The sequence below is a fragment of the Mus caroli genome, chromosome 14 (assembly GCF_900094665.2).
Source record: "Mus caroli chromosome 14, CAROLI_EIJ_v1.1, whole genome shotgun sequence".
Lineage (NCBI taxonomy): Eukaryota > Metazoa > Chordata > Mammalia > Rodentia > Muridae > Mus > Mus caroli.
This window is the reverse complement of record NC_034583.1, coordinates 59,025,623-59,046,036: the sequence shown is the minus strand read 5'-3', so window position 1 is coordinate 59,046,036 and position 20,414 is coordinate 59,025,623. Positions and strand designations below refer to the sequence as shown.

The following is a 20,414-nucleotide window of genomic DNA, read 5'->3' as shown; positions in this document are numbered from 1 at the left end:
TTTTTTCCGAGACAGGGTTTCTCTGTGTGGCCCTGGCTGTCCTGGAACTTGGAACTCACTATGTAGACCAGGCTGGCCGTGAACTCAGAAATCTGCCTGCCTCTGCCACTGCCTCCCAGGTGCTAGGATTAAAGGCATGCGCCACCACTGCCTGGCTGGCTTTTATTTTTAAATGCCAGAAGACAAGCAAGCCATCAAGCTTAGATTTCTCTGTAGAAATGTGATTTTCCTATTCACATTTAGTTGGTTTTATAAGTTTGGTGGTCACATTTTTTTTTATGAACTATATTTTCCTTTTATGAGTATTCATGCCTAAAAATACTTTATTGCTTTGGGGATAAATCAAGAGGCATGTTGAAATTGCAAAACTTTTTAATGTTACATTTGGTTGCCATTAGATGTATTCAAGTAGAAAATGGATTGCATGGGAAGCTTTTTGAAATGTAAGGGGATTATCGTGAAATATTGTCTGTGGGATGTAAAACATGTATGTGGGATGGGAGTGTTGTATGTGCCTTTAGGTTCTAAGAGGTGAAACTGAAAAAATTACACACACACACACAAACACACAAATATATTATTTTTATTGCTAAATATATGTGTGTACAGACATATATGATAAATATATAAAAGAATGAGCTCGTATACAACAATGGATCTGATAATTGCTTACTTTCTGATTTACAGATCACTTATTTCTTACACAAATGGTAGCTGCTCATTTGTTTTTATTTTTCTCAAATGTTGTGTATGTGTGTGTGTCTGTGTGTCTGTCCGTGTCCATCCGTGTCCGTGTCCGTCCATGAGTAGAGAGCGGCGAACAGCTTGCAGAAGTTGGTTCTGTCCTTCTCTTCTGTGGGTCCTAGCCATTGAGGCCTCGTGGTCAGGCTTGATGGCTGCACTGTTACCCATCTTTTTTTAATCCACTCATTTGTTTTTATGCCTCTGCTGTTTTCTCTGTTCAGAAGTATGGTTAAATGCAGGGTGATGTGTATTCTAGCTTATTATAATGATCACTTACAGAGCTGGAGCGATGGCTCAGTGGTTAGAGCACAAACCTCTCTTGCAGAGGACCTGCGTTCTTAGCACTCACCTCAGACAGCTCACAACCATGTTTAACTCCAGCACCAGGGGGACCTGATGCTTCTGACCTCCATGAAACGTATGTGTACACACACACACAGGCACACATACAGACACATACACACACACACAGAGGCACACACACAGACACACACACACAGGCACACACACAGATACACACACACACAGGCACACACACAGGCACACACACAGACATACACACACACAGACATACACACACACAGACACATACATAAACACACACACAAGTATCTGTATTTTCTCACTGAGGGTCAGTCAGTTGGGGCTCTAGTATCTGTAAGGTCAAAGAAGCCGAGGTTCAGTTTTAGGATCCTCCCAGGCATGATCCTGGGACTGCAGGGCATCCCTTGCCCTTGGATGGGCCGTGGGGTTGCAAGTTCTGCTAGGAAGTACACTCAGATTAAAAGCTGCTACTGGAATGCTCACCCGTGCAGGTAGATAACGGAAATGAACAGATTTGGTAGCCTGGTTGAGGATCGTTGTTTTCCTCATTGAAATGACATTTGTCTTAGAGTCTTTGTCCATACGGAGAAAAGTAGCCGCCCACATCATTGACTGCCATTCACGGTGCTTCTCCTAGATTCTATTATCCTGGTTTCTAGCTTCCTATTCTCTTCCTCACTTATGCTTTCTGTTGGATGCCGCAAACTCAAAAGAATCTTAGATATGACTGATTTAAGCATAGATCACTTAATCTTCATTTAACAAGAACCTATGTCAGGAGCAATCATTTATTATTTGTTTGTTTGTTTGTTTGTTTTGACAAGTCTTCACTAGGTAGACTAGCAGTGGCTAATCTGATTCTTGTTGTGTAGAGAGTAGGCTGGCCTTGAACTCAGGTCACTCAGTCATCCTGATCATGTCTCCTTAGTGCTGAGACTCCAGGCATATGTTAATGAGCCTGGTTTCTCTGATGCAGTCTTTTTTTTTTTTTTTTTTAAGTTTTCAGAAGACAGGGTTTCTCTGTGTAGCCCTGGCTGTCCTGGAACTCACTTTGTAGACCAGGCTGACCTGGAACTTAAAAATCCGCCTGCCTCTGCCTCCCAAGTGCTGGGATTAAAGGCGTGCGCCACCACGCCTGGCTCCCCTGCAGTCTTATGAGAGCGTTTGTGATTGGATGTTCTGGGCTGCTCTCTCTCACGTGTGCCTAAAACTGTCTTAGTTAGAATCAGAGCCTCCCCCCTCTCTTTTCCTCTTATTTTGATTACCAGGAAGGAGTTCAGTGAAAAGGAACAGAAGGTCAGTCAGACAGACAGACAGACAGACAGATAAACCAGTGATCTTCAGATGGAGAGGTCTGATGTAGAGTATTGCTGGCCCTTCTGACTCACATCGTGGCTCCTCCATTGAGTCATTACAGAAATGCTTGGAAGAGATAGGAGGAGGCAGAGAAGAGAACTTAGCTACTCAGACATCATCCCAGATCGAAGTGCTGCTTCTTCCGAGTAACACTTAGCTTCCTACAATAAAATGCAACCCGCACCCCCATACCCATCAAATGCAGGCCACTGTCCAGCAACCCAGGATGGACTTGGAAGATCACCTCCTCCCCTGATTGTTCCAGTGCTTCTTGATTGGCAGTTTTCTTTCGGTGGCTGCTGACGTAGGCGAGCAAGACAGCGTCCATCCTTAAGGATTACAGGTGCTGTTGTGCTTTAAGTAGGAAGCTGAGCAGGGAAAGGAAGGGGACAAAGGAGAGGGCAGGTGACTGCCCTAGAGTCCATGCCTGCTAGGTGTTAGTCATAGTCCGAGGGCCACCGCACAGATTCCCCTTTCTGGGCTCCACAAACCGTATGAGTAATGGGCTGTGACCTCTGTTCTTCAGTTGAGGAAGCTGTGGGGGGAAAAGTCCCTGTGTCCCACAGACTTTTTTGTTCTGTAATTTTGAATTGCTGTGTTTCAGCTCTCCTCTCATAAAAGATTGAACTTAATCCCATGTTAGTTTAGGTGAGGTGACTTGTAGGCTTTTGGTACCAGCTCTGGTAATCTAGAGTTGGGCTAATCTCTATCAAGGTCAAGACATTCAACCTATACATTTACATAGGATCTTCAGATTAGAAACTTCTGGAATTTAGGAGAGAAGGCTCTGCTGTTATAAGCACTGGCTGCTCTTCCAGAGGAACTGGGTTCAATTCCCCATGCCCACATGGCAGCTCACAACTGTGTATACTTCCAGTTCCAGGGCCTCTAACACTCTCACATAGGCATACGTGGAGGCGAAACACGGATGCACATAAAGTAATAATAAAAACAACAACAAAGAAGCTTGCGGAATAATAGCCAGTAAGTTTGTCACTGTGACAGCCACTGTTCTTCTGAGTGCTTGAGAGATGAGAAACCTGAAAGCTCCTGTTTCTCTTGGGCGAGGGCCCTGTTGTAAAGAACTGCAGCAGGCATCTGATTGGAAGCCCCTGGCTCCGGCACATCAGCGCAGGATGCGACATGGCTATCACAGTGCACATAGGCCACTTTGAAACCTGATTGTTGGCATGAAGTGATGGACTTTTTGTACTTCTTGGTAGGATACCTGTTGTCGAATATCATTTTCTCACCATTATTGTGATGTTATATTTAAGATTAAAAAAATTCCATTTGGCCTTTAAGAACATTAGTGCATTAAAGCCAGAATGAATGTCAAAGATAGTTGCGGCTCTTTAGTCTTGATAAAACTAATGGCCAAACCCAGGATAGATAAATATAATAATGAAAAAAAAAGCAACAACAACAAAACAAATGTAGTGGTACAGGCTTATCCTGCCTTGGGGACCGAGGTAGGAGACCTTGGCATATGCACATGCACACACATACAGAGAGAGAGACAGACAGACAGACATACATCAGGTTCAAAAATGGAGATGAATAAATCCATTAATCACCTTAATATTCTGACTAGTGAAGGACTCAGCTTGGGACCGTATCCTTTGCTTGGCTGGACACTTCTGTAGATTCTATCTATAAAAAAATTAAAGGTTCCAGTTGTTCCTTGGGGGACTATAATTTGGGAACTCGTGAAAGATCTCAATTCATTAGAAAGATTTATAGCTCGTGGCCAACAGACTTCCCTTCTTCAAAACTGGTCCTATTTGCAGCTTCTAAAAATGTTCTTTTGATTGCTTATTATGCAACTTTCAATTTTCTTTCATCTTCAGACCCCCCCCTCCCCCCTATAAGCCTCGTTTCAAAGAAAAAGCTAAATCTAGGATTTGGTGGGATGCAAACTTATTTTACATTTGTAGACATACTGTCTTGTCTGTTTGGCTCTGCAAAAACTACACTTTCCTGGTATAAACCGTAAGCTGCTTAGGGAAGAATTCCAGCAATTTGTCTCTCCCAACCTTGTACAAAGCAGTCAGGGAAGCAATTTTTACGCAGCCGACTCCCTATTCTTGTTTAATTTCCTCAGACAAAACAAGAGCTTGCGGTGGTGCCTGCCAGTTCAAAGCAGTGCGGCTCTCTGGCCTGGATTGTCACTTCATGAATCAGGAAGCTGGAGCTAACGGCCCTTGAGTCATCCAGTCTGGTTCTTGTTTTATAGATGAGAAACTGAGGTCTAGATTAAGTTAAGTCCTTGAAAGGCATGCTGTTTGCAAATGAAAAAAGGGAAGAAAAAAAGAGTCTCGAATTCTGCTCTGTTTAATTTAGGACATCCTAGCTTCGCTCTGTCCCTCGCTGTCCCTTTTCACTTTCTGGGGTTTTGTTGTTTTGTTTTGAGAAGGGCTCTCCTGTAACCAAGTCTGGCCACAGCTTTCTGAGTAGGCAAGAGTGAACTGATTCTCCCGCCTGCCATCGCCTTCCCGGAGCTGGGATTACGGCATGTGCCACCATGCCTAGTTTATGTTGTGCTGGGGGTTGAACCCAGGGCTCATGTGTAAGTGCTCTTTGCCACCAGTGCTACATCCCCAGGGTTTGTTCAACTAACTCTCTCTCTCTCTCTCTCTCTCCCTTCCTCCCCCTCCCTCCCTCCCTTCCTCCCTTCCTTCCTTCCTTCCTTTTTAAAATAATGGCTGGAGAGTTGGCTCAGTGATAAAAGGCACTTCTCCTTATTATGAAAGACCCAGGTTTGATTCCCAGCACCCACATGGAGGCTCACCACCTCCCCAAGCCCCAAGGACACATAATGCACATAATGTACAGGCATTGATATTTACAATAATAAAAAAAATATTTTCATTTTATGTGCACTGGTTGGTGTTTTGTCTGCATGCATGTCTGTGTGAGGGTGTTGGAGCCTTTGGAATTGGAATTACAGACAATTGAGAACTGTCATGTGGGTGCTAGGAATTGAACCCAGGTCCTCTAGAAGATCAGTCACTGCTCTTAACCACTGAGCTATCTCCCCAGTCCTTTGTAACAATTCTTTGTAACAATTCTTTGTAACCAGTTCTTTGTAACAGTTATTCACGTTCTAGAATGAAAACATTAGTTTCTCTCCTAATGCTTAAAACAGTATCAGGCTATCACAGGGTGATCACCAGCCATGGGTTTGTATGGTAAAGGATGGCTTTAGAGCTAGCAATTCCGTTTAGTGAGAGGAATCTTGGTTGTAGACTATTCCAGGGTACGCTGTTACCGTTACTGACCATCCTGGGCAGAGGTGACTGGACTCTCTCACCGAGAGCCTTGCTGCTGCCAGGCTGAATTTAGTGTTTAGTCTCGGCTTTCCTGTTGCATGCTGTGTGGTTTGGCAGAGTTGTGTAAGAGTAGCTGCAGGGGAAATCTGAGGTGTCCTCAGGTGAGGGAAGTGGAGGGCGGGGCTCTCAAGATCTGAGTTGGAAGGACCAGATCGTAAGTGACTGCAGTCTTGTTTACACGTTTACCCAGAGACATGAATGGGGTAGAGCACAGGTGTTCTGGCCCATTTCTGAAGAACACTGCTGAAGAAATCTGTCCCCAGTAGGAATTATACATGTTTTTTTTTTCTTGTGTGATCAAGTATCTGGGGGGTAACTTCTGATAACCTATTCCTGTGCAATGGGAAACCACAGGTGACATTTTGGAGAGATGCAGAAACACGGTTGCATTGGGGGAAGAAGGACGAATGACTGGACTGTCTTGTGTGTTTTATAGAAGAGTTATAAATAATATTTACAAATACTTTTTTTGGGAAAATGTGTGCATATTCAATGGAGTTTTTATTCGGCCATTAAAAAGTAAGAATGAAATTATGTATTTGCAGGGAGGTGATAAAAGTGTAGAGCCTTGCATCAGCAGTCAGTCAGCCTGAGAATGACAGATGCGACAGATGCTGTACTCTAAATGCATATGTGTATGTATGTATATACACACACATGCACGTATATGTAATGTGAAAGTAGAGTATTTGAAAGGAAGAAGGGCGCTAGGGATGGAGGAATGGAGATGGGAAGACAGGTTAATAGGATATTAAAAAAAAAAAGACAAACTATATGCTTAAAATGTAGAATAAGGAGTGGAAAACATGGCTCAGATATTAGAATGCTGGCCGAGCATGCTCAAAGGCCCTAGGTTCAATCCCTAACATCACATACACTGAACGTGGGTGGCAACAAGCCTGCTATTCCAGCCCTGGAAGATGGAGACTGGGGATATAAAGATACAGAGCGTTAGGATATATAGATATATAGCGTTAGGAGGATAACATGGCCTATGGTGATACTCAAAATAAAACAATATGTAAGCAAGTCAAGAGTTGTCATTTGTACCTTGGACTACTCTTTGGGTTATGTCTAAGTCTCTGTCTCACGAGGAGTTGACCGAAGGCAGTCTGAAGACAGGTCCACATTTGGGAGGGCCTCACCTCCTCATTGTGGCCGACAGATGCACAGGACTATCTGGGATTGCTAACTGGGATTTCTGGAAGGGGAAAGCTGTGGGACTTCAGAGAAGAGAGACGTCATGCAAGGTGGAGAGGGGTGCTCAGGGGCTGTTTGTGGAGTCGAATTGTGGATGTGAGATTTGGATTGTTCTAAAGAAGAGAGAGGCGGTGGTTAAGACAGGAGTTGCACATCGATTTTTAAGGAGATTATAAGTCTCTTTGAAAGAAATTATGTTATGTGCACAGCTGTTTTGTCTGCATGTGTCTCTCTGTACCATATGTGCTGGGTGCCTGCGGAGGCCAGAAGAGGGCCTAGTAGCCCCTGGACTGGAGTTACAGGTGGTTGTGAGTCCCTTTGTGGGTGCTGGGAATTGAACCCAGGTCCTCTGGAAGAGCAGCTGGTGCTCTTTAACTGCAGAACCATCTCTCCAGCCCCTGAGCATCTGAGAGTATGGGCTAGAGAAGAGGGTGAGTTTGACAGATGGTAGAGGAAAAGTGCAGCCTTAATTATAGGGCTGGAACATTTGGAGATTGCTGGTCTTTGGTTGTGAGTGTGTGTGTGTGTACTCATGTGTACATGCAGACGTGCATGTGTACGTGCGAATATGCACACCTGTATTTCCATCAGTCCCAGGCAGGTGCTTTTACCTGGAGCCGACAGCAGGAGACTGCCTTTGAGAGCCTCTGCTTACTTTCCCGTGACTAAGAATCAGGAAGAGTGAAGATGGCCATTACCCAGCCTGTGACAAAGAGGCCTCACTACTTCCTGTTTCCGTGGGGGAGGGGTGGTAGGAAGAAGCATTTTAGGGGACAGCTGTGAATGGAGTCAAGGTGGTGTCGGGAATCTCAGGGCCATGTTTTCAGTAGCAAACCCACCATATCCTTTAGGGGTAAACCCTTGGAGCAAACTGTAGCAGTCAGATGGAGTTGCACTGGTGTGTAATAGCAGCAGCTGGAGGCTGGGAACTCATCAACAGGCCTGGGATGCTTGAACTCCCTCCTCCTGCCTTCTGTGTCACTTCTCCTAACCCACTTCCCCAACCAGTCCTTATTCAAAAACCACAGCCTACTCTGAAAGCGCAATAGAAAACAGCTGCCAGGGTACTTCTCCAAGTACCCTGCAGAAGGACACTATTCGGAACTGTGACCTCCATCCTGAGGGAGAGGCCATTTCTGAGAGGAGCCCGGGGGCGGGGGGGGGGGCGCGGGCGTGCTCATTCTCTTCCGGAGGCGGGGGTGGGGGGTGTATGCTGACAAGTTTACTGTGATAGGAGCTGGGCTGCAGCCCAGGGAGGGAAGAACAGGATATGCCCAGCCACAGGCAATGATGGGACACCTCTCTTCCCTAGTGAGTAGGATATGAGGATGGACTGAGTGATCATCCTGCTGTTCAGACCTGCAGAGATGAATCCTACAGGGAATTCTTTGTTTATAGCTGAGTCTCCCAAGTTGGTACTTTTTTGGGGGAGTGGATACGGATTACCCGTTAATAAAGACAAAAAATAAATCTATTTAATGAACCTTTTCTCTGAAACATAATATACAGTCATATCCATGTATTTTCAATGCTCAATGGTTTTTTTTTGAAATGCTTGTTTTTATTTATGTATAATTGTGTGTATGTGTGTGTGTGCCTGTGTGAATTTATGTGCCCCACACGCAAGCAAGTATCTGTGGCTAGAAGATGGTGTTAGGTCCCCTGAAACTGTAGTTATGATGCCTGATATGGGTGCTGGGAACTGAACCTAGGTCTCTACAACAGCTGTAAGAGCTCTAACCACTGAGCATTCCTCCCAGCCCCCAGTCTAGTGACCTCAGTAAGTAATGATGGAACCATTTAACTGTCGCCACAGTTCAGTTTGAGGTGCGTTCACCTCCCTAACAAGTTCCTCAATGGATAGATTGCTCAGGGGGCCATTCTCATACCCATATGCTAGAGCAGCAAATAATTGTTGTAATGGCTGACAGATTGTCATCTCCTGAGACACATGGAATATAAATATATTTGCCTATGTCTTCTTTTACTTAGCATACTTGTCAGCCCTCTATCTGTTTTAACTAGGGCTCAGGAGCCACATCGCTGTGTTTGTTATTCTCTAAGACAGTTTGTGATACAAAATAGGCAACCAGTCAATATGTTTGATGGTGGGAAGGGGACTCGATATTGTTTAACAAGGTGTGATTCACTTCAGATCAAAACTATTCAGAAAAGATACTGTGTCTATTGAATATGTGTAGATATATTTTCTCATTTTTTTCTGTGTGTGTGTGTTGTATGTATGTATTCATGGGTACATGTATATGCATGCATATAGGATATATGTGTGTGGAGGGCAGAGGTCAACATTAGGTCTCTTATTTCACTGCTCTCCGCTTTATTTTTTGAGACAGGTTCTTTCACTGAACCTGTAGCTCACTGACTAGAGAGACTGGCCGACTCGGGAGCCCCAGGGATCTTCCTGCCTTCATATCCCTTGGCAAGGTTACAGATGCACGTGTGCCCAAACCTGGCATAAAAATGGGGGCTGGGTTTCCAATGTCAGGTCCTCAGGTTTACCGGGCAGAAACTTCACAGGTTGTAGTTCTGATGTGATACAATGTAACCGTTACCTACTACCACCAACATTATTTTAGGTCTGTCAGTCATCTGGAGTGACAGTGTAGGGGAGGGTATGCTTAGGCTCTGTCTGTGCCGCACCACAGTTTGTAAGAGACTGGATATCAGTGAGTTTTCCTATCCTCACAGGGCGGGGTTGTGCAGTTCACCTGGTGCAGACATCGCAGCACACTATACCATGCATAGCTGTGTATCCAGCCATAGCTGACCTGTTTCATCTTGTTTATTAGCACAGCCACGTTGGTTTCCAGTGGCTGCTATAGCAAATGGTGGCATATTCAGTGGCTGGGGACAACAGGAATGTGTTACCTCAAGTTCTGGAGCCCAGAGTTCTGAAATGAAGGTGTGTACTGGTCTGCATGCCCCCTGGAGACTCCCAGGAGAGTCCAGCCCATGCTACTGCCGGCTCCTAATGGTGGCTGGCACAGCACGTCTCAGCTTCCACACATTCTAATCTTTCCTCACCTTGTAGAAAAACACCCTGAGGTAACCAAAGATCCTAATGAGGCAGCACCCACAGCTGCAGCAGATTGGTTTAGAAATCTCTTCCCAATGTAGCAACTACTGACATTGAGCTAAGGGTATTGTGTAAGTGTGTAGGTTTCTCTTCTTTCTGTTGCTCTCCTAGGAGTGGGTTTGCTGAGTCTAATTATTTAAATCTAATTATTAATTAATTTATAAATCTAATTTTTATTAAAAATAAAAATTAATTAAATTTACATTTAAACTAATTTAAATAAATTAGTAAGTTTACTTAACTTTTAAGAAACTGTCGATCTTGTTTCTAAAGGGGCTCCCATTTTGCAGTCCTACCAGCCAAGGTGGTGAGTTCGAGCTGCTCCGTTGTCTTGGCCAGCATCTTTTTAAATGCAGCTGTTCCAGGAGGTGTGGATGTGGCATCTGATGGGGGTTTTGATTTGCATTCCCCTTGTGACTAACCTTATTGAGTGTGTTTTCATATGCCTCTTAGTCACTCCTGTGGAGTTATGGTAAAGCACCTATGCAAAGCTCTGGCCTGGTCACCCCTGGTTCTGTTGTGATTTAGTCTGCTGCCTTCTGTTCTGGGGACTTAACATGATCTTCAGGATTATGGGGTGCTAGGTTTACTCTGTCCCCAGGGTATTGAGGGCTGGGAAAAGGCACCATCCCCGCATTGTGACCTATAGAGGTAGATGTCACTCAAATGCCTTCAAATGACTGCTGAGCACCTTGCCAAGAAAGCCAAGAGACCCTCCCCCCACTTCCCCCGTGCCCTGAAGACTGTAAGCTTAAATGAGTTTCATGTTGGCTGTTGTCTCATGGACAGGGGACTGACCTACAGAGGTTCTCATTGTATTCTCTAGCCTGGATTCTTCGGTAGTGTTGTCCCAAGTTCAATTAAAGAGTTATTTCTGGGATCCGGATTGTACACTCGATATCTTTCTTCCTCCCACTAGACTATCATGTTTCCTAGGAACAGAGGCTACATCTATGTTTTTTTTATCTGACACAGGATGTGGTATGTGTTAGGCAACCAGTCAGCATATTGAGGACATATACAGCTCTGTTGAATGCTTTACATACAGAGGATAATATGAAATCATTCAACAGAGGTGGCTCTGGCTTATTAAATACTGTCATGGATAGTGTTGGCTGTTAACTTGACAGTCCTGGAAAGAGGGAGCCTAAGCTGATGAATTCTTGGTTTGATTGGTCTGAGAGCTTGTCCGATCTGTTGGCTGGTGGAGGGTAGCCCACGGTGGGTGGTACCATCCTTAGGCAGGTGGGTCGGGGCTGTTTAAGTAAAGTAGCCGGGCAAGCCAGGTGAAGCAAGCTAGAAAGCAATGATCCTTCGTGGTTTCTACTTCAGTTCCTGCCTCCAGGTTCCTGCCTTGAGCTCCCGCCTTGGCTCCTCTAGATGATAGATTATAAACTTGGTCAGGATTTTATCACCATAGCAGAAAAGCAAGTGAGAACAAATATATTGGGCAGTAACTTTTTAAAAAGTGCATGTTTTCTAATCCACCCCTTTTGTTCCTCTCCTTAACAGCCATCTACAACTACAATGCATCTCAAGATGTGGAGCTCTCCTTGCAGATCGGTGACACCGTCCACATCCTGGAGATGTATGAGGGTGAGTGTATCGGCCTTCTGCTGGGTGGGGCCCACGAAGAATTCGTTAATAATGAAGCACTAAGTGTTAGGATCCATGTGCTCTACTCCTCCTGCTGCAGGGCCAACAGTGAGAGCCTAGGAAGTACCTAAGGTCACACAGCCCTATACGGAGGGTAATTTTCAACACACCCGCTTCATGGGAATGTGGATATGCCCGGACACCAGAGTCAAGATTCTCGTCACCGGATGCAAAAGAGTTAGCTGCAGAGCAGGCTAGGGACACACACACACACACTCAGAACATCAGGCCTGTAGTAGCTGGAAGGAAGCATCACCATTTCAGGGTGGGTCTCTTTCTACTTGGTGCCTAGCGTTTCCGGGTTGGGGGGCAGAATGAGGGCAGAGCTTTGTGGCAGTACTGAGACTCTGAGAGAATTAGGTCAGGACGATAACGGCAGGTCCTGCTTGTGTTTGTCTGTTTCCTCCAGCCAGCTCAGGCTTGGGAAGTGGTTCTGTCTAACTGGAGCAATTCCTAAGACTGTGCAAAGCACAGAGCATGCCTGCATCTACCCCTCCCATCCTAGGAGACCTCCCCCAGGAATTCACATCTCTAGACCCAAACCCTGGTACAACAAAAGTGTATCCAAGCCACTGAGGTCACGGAGCAAGACAGAGAACAAACCTTTGAGCCCAGTCCATCATAACCCATGAAAGTTGGGATTAAGAGACAGTGACAGGGAGCTAGGCAGATATTTTTTTCTCTTAGAGCAAAGCTTATTGAGAAAGACACTCTGCATGGGTAAATGTGGGGATCGTGTAAAAGTGTCACTTACAAGCCTGTGCAGATCTCCAGGTTAGGAGGGGGAAAGATGGGAAGCCTAGGAAAAAGGGATCAGGATTTGGCCATAGTGAAGCTAGGTCACCCTTCTGCTTGCATGAGGCACTGCTGTGATGGCTACCTCCCTTTGAGCTGGGCCCTCGCACCACTTTTCCTTCTGTACAGTTCCGTGGTAGCTGTTAGGCTCCCAGGGGTAGCAAGGAGACAGAGAGGGCTATGTGGACTCTTCCATCCGTGTTCCTGCTTTAACTACCGCCCTGCCACCTTCAGGCCGCACTAGCCATTGGTTTGAAGTTAGTGCTCTACTCACACCACCTGTCATGCATGGTTTAGGACTCTTGCTTCTGGAAACCACAGTCCCCTTAGACCTTGCTCTGTCAGTCCTTTGTCAGAGGGGCAGGTAAACGTATACTGTGGTTTTCGCGGACATACTTTCCCACCGTGTAGGTTCAAAGCACATGTTTAACTTTGATAACTTCCACGTGGGCTCAAAGAAATGTATGCATAAGGATCGTTGAGAACTAAGTTCCATGGTAACATTTGGATCCAGATTATGTAGACCCGGTTTTCAATCTGCTGTATGCTAACTTTTCTCTGCCTTTTTCGGTTCCTGTGTTGAGTTTTCCATCATGATCGTCGTTTCTGTCTCTATAGAGATGGGACTTTCTTTTGCTCAAACCTGTTTTTAGAATATATAGGCCTACTGTTTTAGAATTGTGCTAAACATCTCTTTTAACTCCTGCTTATTAAGCCTTTTAGTCACTGTCCTCACCCATGCTACAGCTTTATGCTTTACCAAAATTACAGCCAACGAATTGTGAGGCTCAGCTCTCTAATTTTTGTCCTGACGGCCCCATATAAGGTTTTTAGAAAGGTTACTCTAAGCCACTCAGGCATCCTTTCTTACATCAGCAAATGCCCCAGGCACAAAGCTACCACAAATGCTGGGTGGAAATTCTTCCCTTTTTACTAGTAAACTCTCTTGTCTATGTCTCTCTCTCTCTCTCTCTCTCTCTCTCTCTCTCTCTCTCTCTGTGAGATGCATATGGGGGTAGGGTGGGAGGAGGGCTTCCTAATTGCCCTATGGATCACATCAGAGAAGAATGGAGTATTGATGTTGATCTGACATAAAGTTAATGCCATCCCTAAAGTGCATTCTTAAGATTTGTTTTCTCAAAATAGGTTGGTTTTGAATGTTTTTATGTGGCACTAATATATTTTGTGGTCGCTACTTGAAGCATTATTTTCCCCTAGAGGACATATTAGTAGTAGTTTTGAGTTTGATCATCCTTATACATCGGTGGATCTCTTATCCAGAGTAATTGGGACTGGAAGTCTATGATTTCAGACAGTTTTATTCACAGAGATTTTGGAATATGCATAGTGAAATATTGAATAGTGCCTTGCTGTAAATTCATCTCTTTTTTTTCCATATATGTCTTATGCACATAGCCTGAAGAAAATTTTATACAGTATTTTAAATAATTTCATCATGGCGTATAATCCACCTGTGAAGTCACGTCTGTGTTCATAACATTTTGAGTCTTGGAGAATTTTGAATTTTGCAGTTTTGGATTAGGGATGCTCTTATTGTACTTAATTTAAACACAGACACACAAGTCCCATCTGTTTTGAATCCTATGTGATTGGGCCCCCAGATCCCAACCCAAGGTGCTTCTAGTATATTGTAGCTCCTACACAGTGTGACTGCAGGGAGTGCTCCATTGAGCACCATTCGGAAAGCCTCCTTGGCATTGCATTTTGGGGATGATCAGGCCCAGCCACCAACAAGAGAATTCTCTTGTAGTTGTTGCCATGGAGTGTTTGAATGTCAGTGGTAGAATGCTGGGTGCTCAGAGAAGGATGTCACCCACTGTGTTTTCAAAGTGTCCTGGCGTGAGTGAGGAGACAGAACACATACAGAGTTCATGACCTCCAACTCGCATGTCAATTTCACACGGATTTTGACATCAGATTATATTCCTTCCAATAGTGTTTCTTTTATGGGATTCGTTTTTTTAAATAGTGCCTGGTGTGCCCGACACTCAAGGGGAGGCTCTTGTATCTGCTTAGTACTTGGAGTTCTTGGCTTGAGTCTTGAATTCCTTTATTACTTTAGGCGGTTGAGGACTGGGGGCAGGAGTGCTTTGCAAACAGAAGACCTGCAGGAAATGCCCAGTAATGACTTGTGTTGGTTCACCCTCCCTGCTCCCGTCTTCTTTTAAAACAAATAAACAGAATGGAAACGCCCACAGTACTGCCAGAGAGAATGCCCGGGCAAGGCTGGCACCATTTCTTGGCCTCTGGGGGTTTATGTCTTGCAGCTTCCTGTTAGTGATTTGGGGACTCTCCCTTTGCCCCACCCCACCTCTGAGACAAGCATACCTGATCTATGTGTACTGTTCTGGCATGGAGCTGAGTCCTCCCAGACATTTTTCTTTAACGTTTTTGCTCACAACCCACAACCCACAACAGAATGCCACGGAGGACACTCCGTGGCTGCTTCCTGCCCTGTGGTTCAGTGAGTGATTCCCCAAGAGCAGTAACTGCTGTAGAGTCATAGCCGGCTCCAGCTTAATCTCCAGGTGCTCAGCCTGGCTTCTGACTTGCTCTTGGCCCTCAGCAAAAGCCTGGAGTGAATGCAGGTGAGGTAAGAGACTGTGACACGTTTGGAGGCCCTCCCGGTCTCCTGCCCTCGGCAGCCGCACAAGGATTTGGTTATTGCCTATGTTTTTGTTCTTAATCCGAAACAGAAGGTTTATTAAGATATAACTCAAGGGGCTGGAGAGATGGCTCAGTGGGTAAGAGCACCCGACTGCTCTTCCAAAGGTCCAGAGTTCAAATCCCAGCAACCACATGGTGGCTCACAACCATCTCATAACAAGATATGACTCCCTCTTCTGGAGTGTCTGAAGACAGCTACAGTGTACTTACATATAATAAATAAATAAATCTTAAAAAAAAAAAAAAGATATAACTCAAACACCCCACAGTTTGTCCACACTGTCCACGATTCTGTGCTTATTACTAAGTGTACTACCCAGTGAGTTGGGCCAATCACGATCTACATCCATTACCCCCATCTCTACCACTTGCCAGCCGTTTGCCTGGCTCTAGGCAAACACATAACCTGCTTTCTGCTTTGTGAGTTTGTTTGTGCTAGACTTTTATGGTAACATGGCCAGACAGTGTGTGTGGTGCTTTGTGACTGACTTCTGATTAGTTTAGTGTTTTCAGGCTTCATGCACATTATAATAAGCATTAATACTTCTTTTTTTTTTTTTTCCTTTTCATTGCATGGATATACCATAGCTCATCCATGCATCATCAAGTAGATATGAGAGCTGTTTAGATCTTTCAGCCATGAGGCTGCTGTAAACACCCACAGGCCAGTTTTGCGAGGATGTGTGTTTAGTCCCCTTAGGTAGGTAGACACCAGGAGCCATGATCGGTCTGCTGTCGTATTCTGACTCTGTATTTAAGTGTTTGAGAGACTCCAAGCCAGCTTAATCTTTGACTTTAGACTTTAGTCTTTAATGAGAGAGCTGCTCTCAGTATTGTCCCTTGGATCTTGTGACCACTCCCCACCCCAGCTTAATTTGTTACTTAAAGATGAAAGAAGGAAGTGAGTTGATGGAGAGGCAGTATACTGCTTCTTGTTTGTGGTTCCCCGAGAGTTGTTTACCTTCAGAGACTGTCAGAGAAGAGAATGCTAGCTGAAGCCAATGCCCCTTGTCCTTCCTCCTTGGCACTGGTCTGCCTGTCGCTGGTGCTGCCACCTTGCTTCTTAAACCTTGGAAGGTATTCGGCAACAAGACACGCGTCCTCGCCCATGAATGGTCTTTTCTGCCCCAGATCTGTGAGCTTGTGGACAGACACCGAGCACTTCAGCTACAGTCACCTTGTTTTTTCAGTCATGCCTGCTTCACCCTACCACGTGCCCGGTGCGTTTAAGCACAGGAGATGGTACCTCTGCCCAAATGAGTGAGAGACCGGTCAGCTGCTGCCTCTCATGGGGTTTGCCTAGAAATTCAAGACAAGAAAATAAATACAAAAATAACCAGACACTTACTATGGGGGAGAACAGGGCGATGTTGCTGAGATCACAGAGGGAAGAGACCGACGGAAGACTATGTTCGATTAACTCTTGTCTAAGTTAGCCATCCCTGGACAAGGTGCTTCAGCTGTCGCGGCATCTCAAATGTTCCAGTGACTCATTGACTTGGAAGTGGTGCATTGAAAAAATATGAATATTACATTATAAGCATAAGGTGTCAGCATCTAGTTACCACAGTGTGTTTCTATCCTGTGATTAATCTAATGCTACTACAAATGGCTTCAAGCCCAGGACTTGCTCTACTTCTGGCCCTGGCTTTTTGGGCCGAGTTCATATCCATTGATTGACTATTGGTTCCATAAACCACTCAAGTGCTCACGAGCATGGGTGGCTGATGTTAGTAGGGACTCTGAGATCACCAAGTAAAATAAAGTCTCAAAGGTGACCTGAGCTCTGAGAAGCAGGCACAGAGTAAAGCTCTGTATTCAGAGTAGGTGTCAAAGACTCAGAGGCTAACATAGATATTTGAACAGGAACTAGGGGCAACAGGCAGCCCTGGGAACTTTGAAAGGAGTAAGAAGGGTGGGCCTTCGGGGCTTCCCTTTCTTTACATGTTACTTTCATATGGAACGAGGCCAGTGTAACTCCACCCGAATCAGAAAGCCCATTTCCATATGCAGGCTGAGCACCCATTATCCAGAATGCTTAGAAGCAGAGGATTTTGGGTTAATTTTTTTTTTGGTGTTTTTACATACTACATACATATCATAAAACATTCTGGGAACCCAAGTGAGAACACTAAATTCATTTCTGTGTCATATACACCTGTTACACAAAACCCGAAGGTAATTTAATAGAGTTTTTGTGTTTTGTGTGTGTACCACCTTTTGACTGGAACCTGTCACATGGTCCGGAGTGGAATTTTCATTCCATAGTCCAACAAGTTTTGAATTTTAGGGTCTTGCATTTTGGATTTTTAAAGGGTTGTTCAACCTGTACAATAAAAGCATGCACATCTTACTAAGCACTTCAAATTTACTAGATGAAAGATGCATTAGGACCCTCCATATATTTGAAACCCTTCTGCTGCCATCTTAGTCAAGATCCCGGGAGGTTTGTTATAATTCTTAATCCATACTGTCACTGTGACCTAGTTGTAGAAACAGCTGCCTTTCCAAACATAAATGGCAGTGAGCCCAGCAGCTCGGAATCTGATGACAAGCTCTGCGTGCAGACTCTTGGCTTTAGCTTTGGAAGCAGGTCAGGCTTTATGGTGGTTTGATGAGTGTGTGTGTGTGTGTGTGTGCCCCCGCGCTTGCGTGCGTGCGTGCGTGCAGTGCGTGGTTACTTCCCACATCTGCCTGACCTTTATCTTCAGTGTGGCTTGTCATCAGTCACACCTCTGAGAACATTCTTTCCTGAATTGTGCTTTTAATAAAGACATGTGTGGTAGTAGGAGTATGTTTAGGAGAGACCTTAATTAGATGTTACAGCTACTGAAATGTCTTCTCTCAGATTGAACGTGTGTGTGTGTGTGTGTGTGTGTGTGTGTGTAGGTATACTTGCACACATACATTTGAAAGAGGCCAACCTCTGTCATTCCTCAGGTGCTACCCTCCTTTGTTGAGACAGGGTGTCCTACTGGGATCTGAGACTAACCAGTTAGGCTAGGCTGGCTGGTGGGCTGGCTGGGTGGTGGGCTAGGCTGGCTGGGTGGTGGGCTAGGATGGCTGGCTGGCTACTTCCTATCTCCTCCTCCCAGTGTCGAGAGTATAAGTGTACACTGCCACAGCCAGAAGTTCACAAGGATGCTGAGGAGCAAACTTAGGTCCTCATGCTTGTGTGGCGAGGATTTTACTAACCCAGCTCTCCCCGAGCCTTGCAGATGAAGCCTTCCTTCTACAACAGAGAATGGCTTCTCCTATTTCTCCTTTCAAGATACCATTTGAATATGTTCCTGAAATACACCCTTACACATGATATTTGGACACAGGCGTCTGTCCAACCTTCTGATGGAGAATTTACAACTCCTTCCTGAGTAGTACCCTCATTCCATTAGCCATCACGCACTAGGACTTGGCGTTGACCCATTTGGGCAGTTGCCTGTGAGTCCTCAGAGACAAGAGAATCTGGAAACAAAGAAGTTTCTGCAGTGCCACAGAGGGATGCTCCCAGGAGCTACCTGCCCAGCTGATTTTGCTCTCCAGGGATGTTGCCTGGATCAAGGGATGGGAAAGAGGCATGAAGGAGTAGGACAAGCTCTTTGTGCCCCACCCATGCCTTGGATTGCCGGGCCACTCACCTTTTGTAAAAAAAAAAAAAAAAAAAGCATTGTAGATAGCAGGTCCCCTTACCCTGGACTGAGATTCACTTAAGGATTAAGGACGCAGAAATCAGAGTGAATGTGCCGATCCACCTGGAGAAGTTCTGTGACAGCTCCCAAGGCAAAGCATGCCACTTTTCTGACACTAGACACATTTGGATGTGTCACCTCTTGACTGTTCACAGTGACTTGGCCCTCCTTCTGGAGTTATCCTAACATCTGGAGCAGATATCTCTGCTTGTCTGTGGAGTTATTTTTAGTAGAAAATAGAGATTTCTGATTTTTGCTAGGTAAGCAGAAAAAAAAAAAATTTGGAGCCAGAGTTAGAGTTTATACTGGAATGGCCTTAAAAGCAAGGTGCATGTGAGTGTGATCTTTTGAACAACGGCTTTTAAGAGATTGAAGCTTCATTGCATTAGATTGGTAGTGACTTCCAGAGCCCAGATGTGTTCCGCTAGTGAGGGAGCAAGGCCTTGTCGCTGGCAGTCGTGCCAGCTCTACCCACTCTCACATTACATTTGTGTGGTTTGTAGGTACAGACTTTATTTCACACTCCTTCCAATAGCCTGAGGCCAAAGAGACTGCGTTAACATAGTCACCAAATGTTTCCGAGTGCCTGATGTATGCCAGGTTCTGCAAAACAAGAATTCTTTTTAACTTTAAAAATAAATGTTGAAGAGGCTAAAGAGATGGCTCAGTGGCTTCAAGCACTTACTGCTCTTACAGAGGATCCAAGTTCGGTTCTCAGTACCCACACCAGGTGGCTTCACAAACATAACTGCAGCTACAAAGGAGCAAAAGCCTTTGGCCTTTGGAGGCCCCAGTACTCATATCCATAGCTCTACATGCAGACACAGCACATATGTAATTTACAAGGATTAAAAAAAAAAAGTTGAGTGGAAGTAATCAGAATCCATTATATACATACATGAAATTGTCAAAACAAATTTAATTAACTAAATTTAAAAAGGAAAGAAAGAAAGTTGGATGCTGGGTATGACTGTGCATGCCCATAATTCCAGGAACTCGAAGCAGAACCCTTAGGAGTTAAGGGTTATCCTAGGTTATGTAACAAGCTTGAAGCCAGCTTGAGCTACATGATGCCCTGTCTCAAAACCAAATGGAATTCAAGTAGAAAGCCATACTGTTTCTTGCTCAGATAGTATGCATATTTCTCATGCTGATCAGGCCCAGGACTAAGGTTGCCTCCTCTGAAAGTCTGCGTTCTGAGTATCCAGTTGGCTGTCCTCACAGCAAGACTAAGGCAGCAGTGGCTTGATGCAAGGGAAAAAAACACCAACCAACCAACCAACCCTGTGTTTATCTATGCAGATTGCTTGTTTATTCTTATGTAGTGAAGCTGTTAGCTTCCAGGTGCTCTGAGTCCTTCAAACTCCAGCATCAGCTGTCAGCCTTGCCTATCAAAGGGCTGATAGATTGATCCTGAGCAAAGATGCAACAGTATCGAATTGACCTCCTGTATCATCTTTACATCCTGTGAGTTTCTTTTTTCTCTCTTTTTCCTTTTCCTTTTCCTTTTCCCTTTCTTTCTTTCTTTCTTTCTTT

General features: G+C 44.8%; 1 protein-coding gene across 1 annotated transcript in view; it reads left to right on the top strand.

Annotated features, from left to right (window-relative positions):
- The window catches only part of Dock5 (dedicator of cytokinesis 5), a 180,901-nt gene that overhangs the window by 42,218 nt on the left and 118,269 nt on the right, over positions 1 to 20,414 (top strand). The window contains exon 2 of the mRNA XM_021181410.2: positions 11,566 to 11,649. Within this exon, the coding sequence (XP_021037069.1) occupies positions 11,566 to 11,649 (84 nt within the window). The remainder of the gene's footprint in view (positions 1 to 11,565; positions 11,650 to 20,414) is intronic.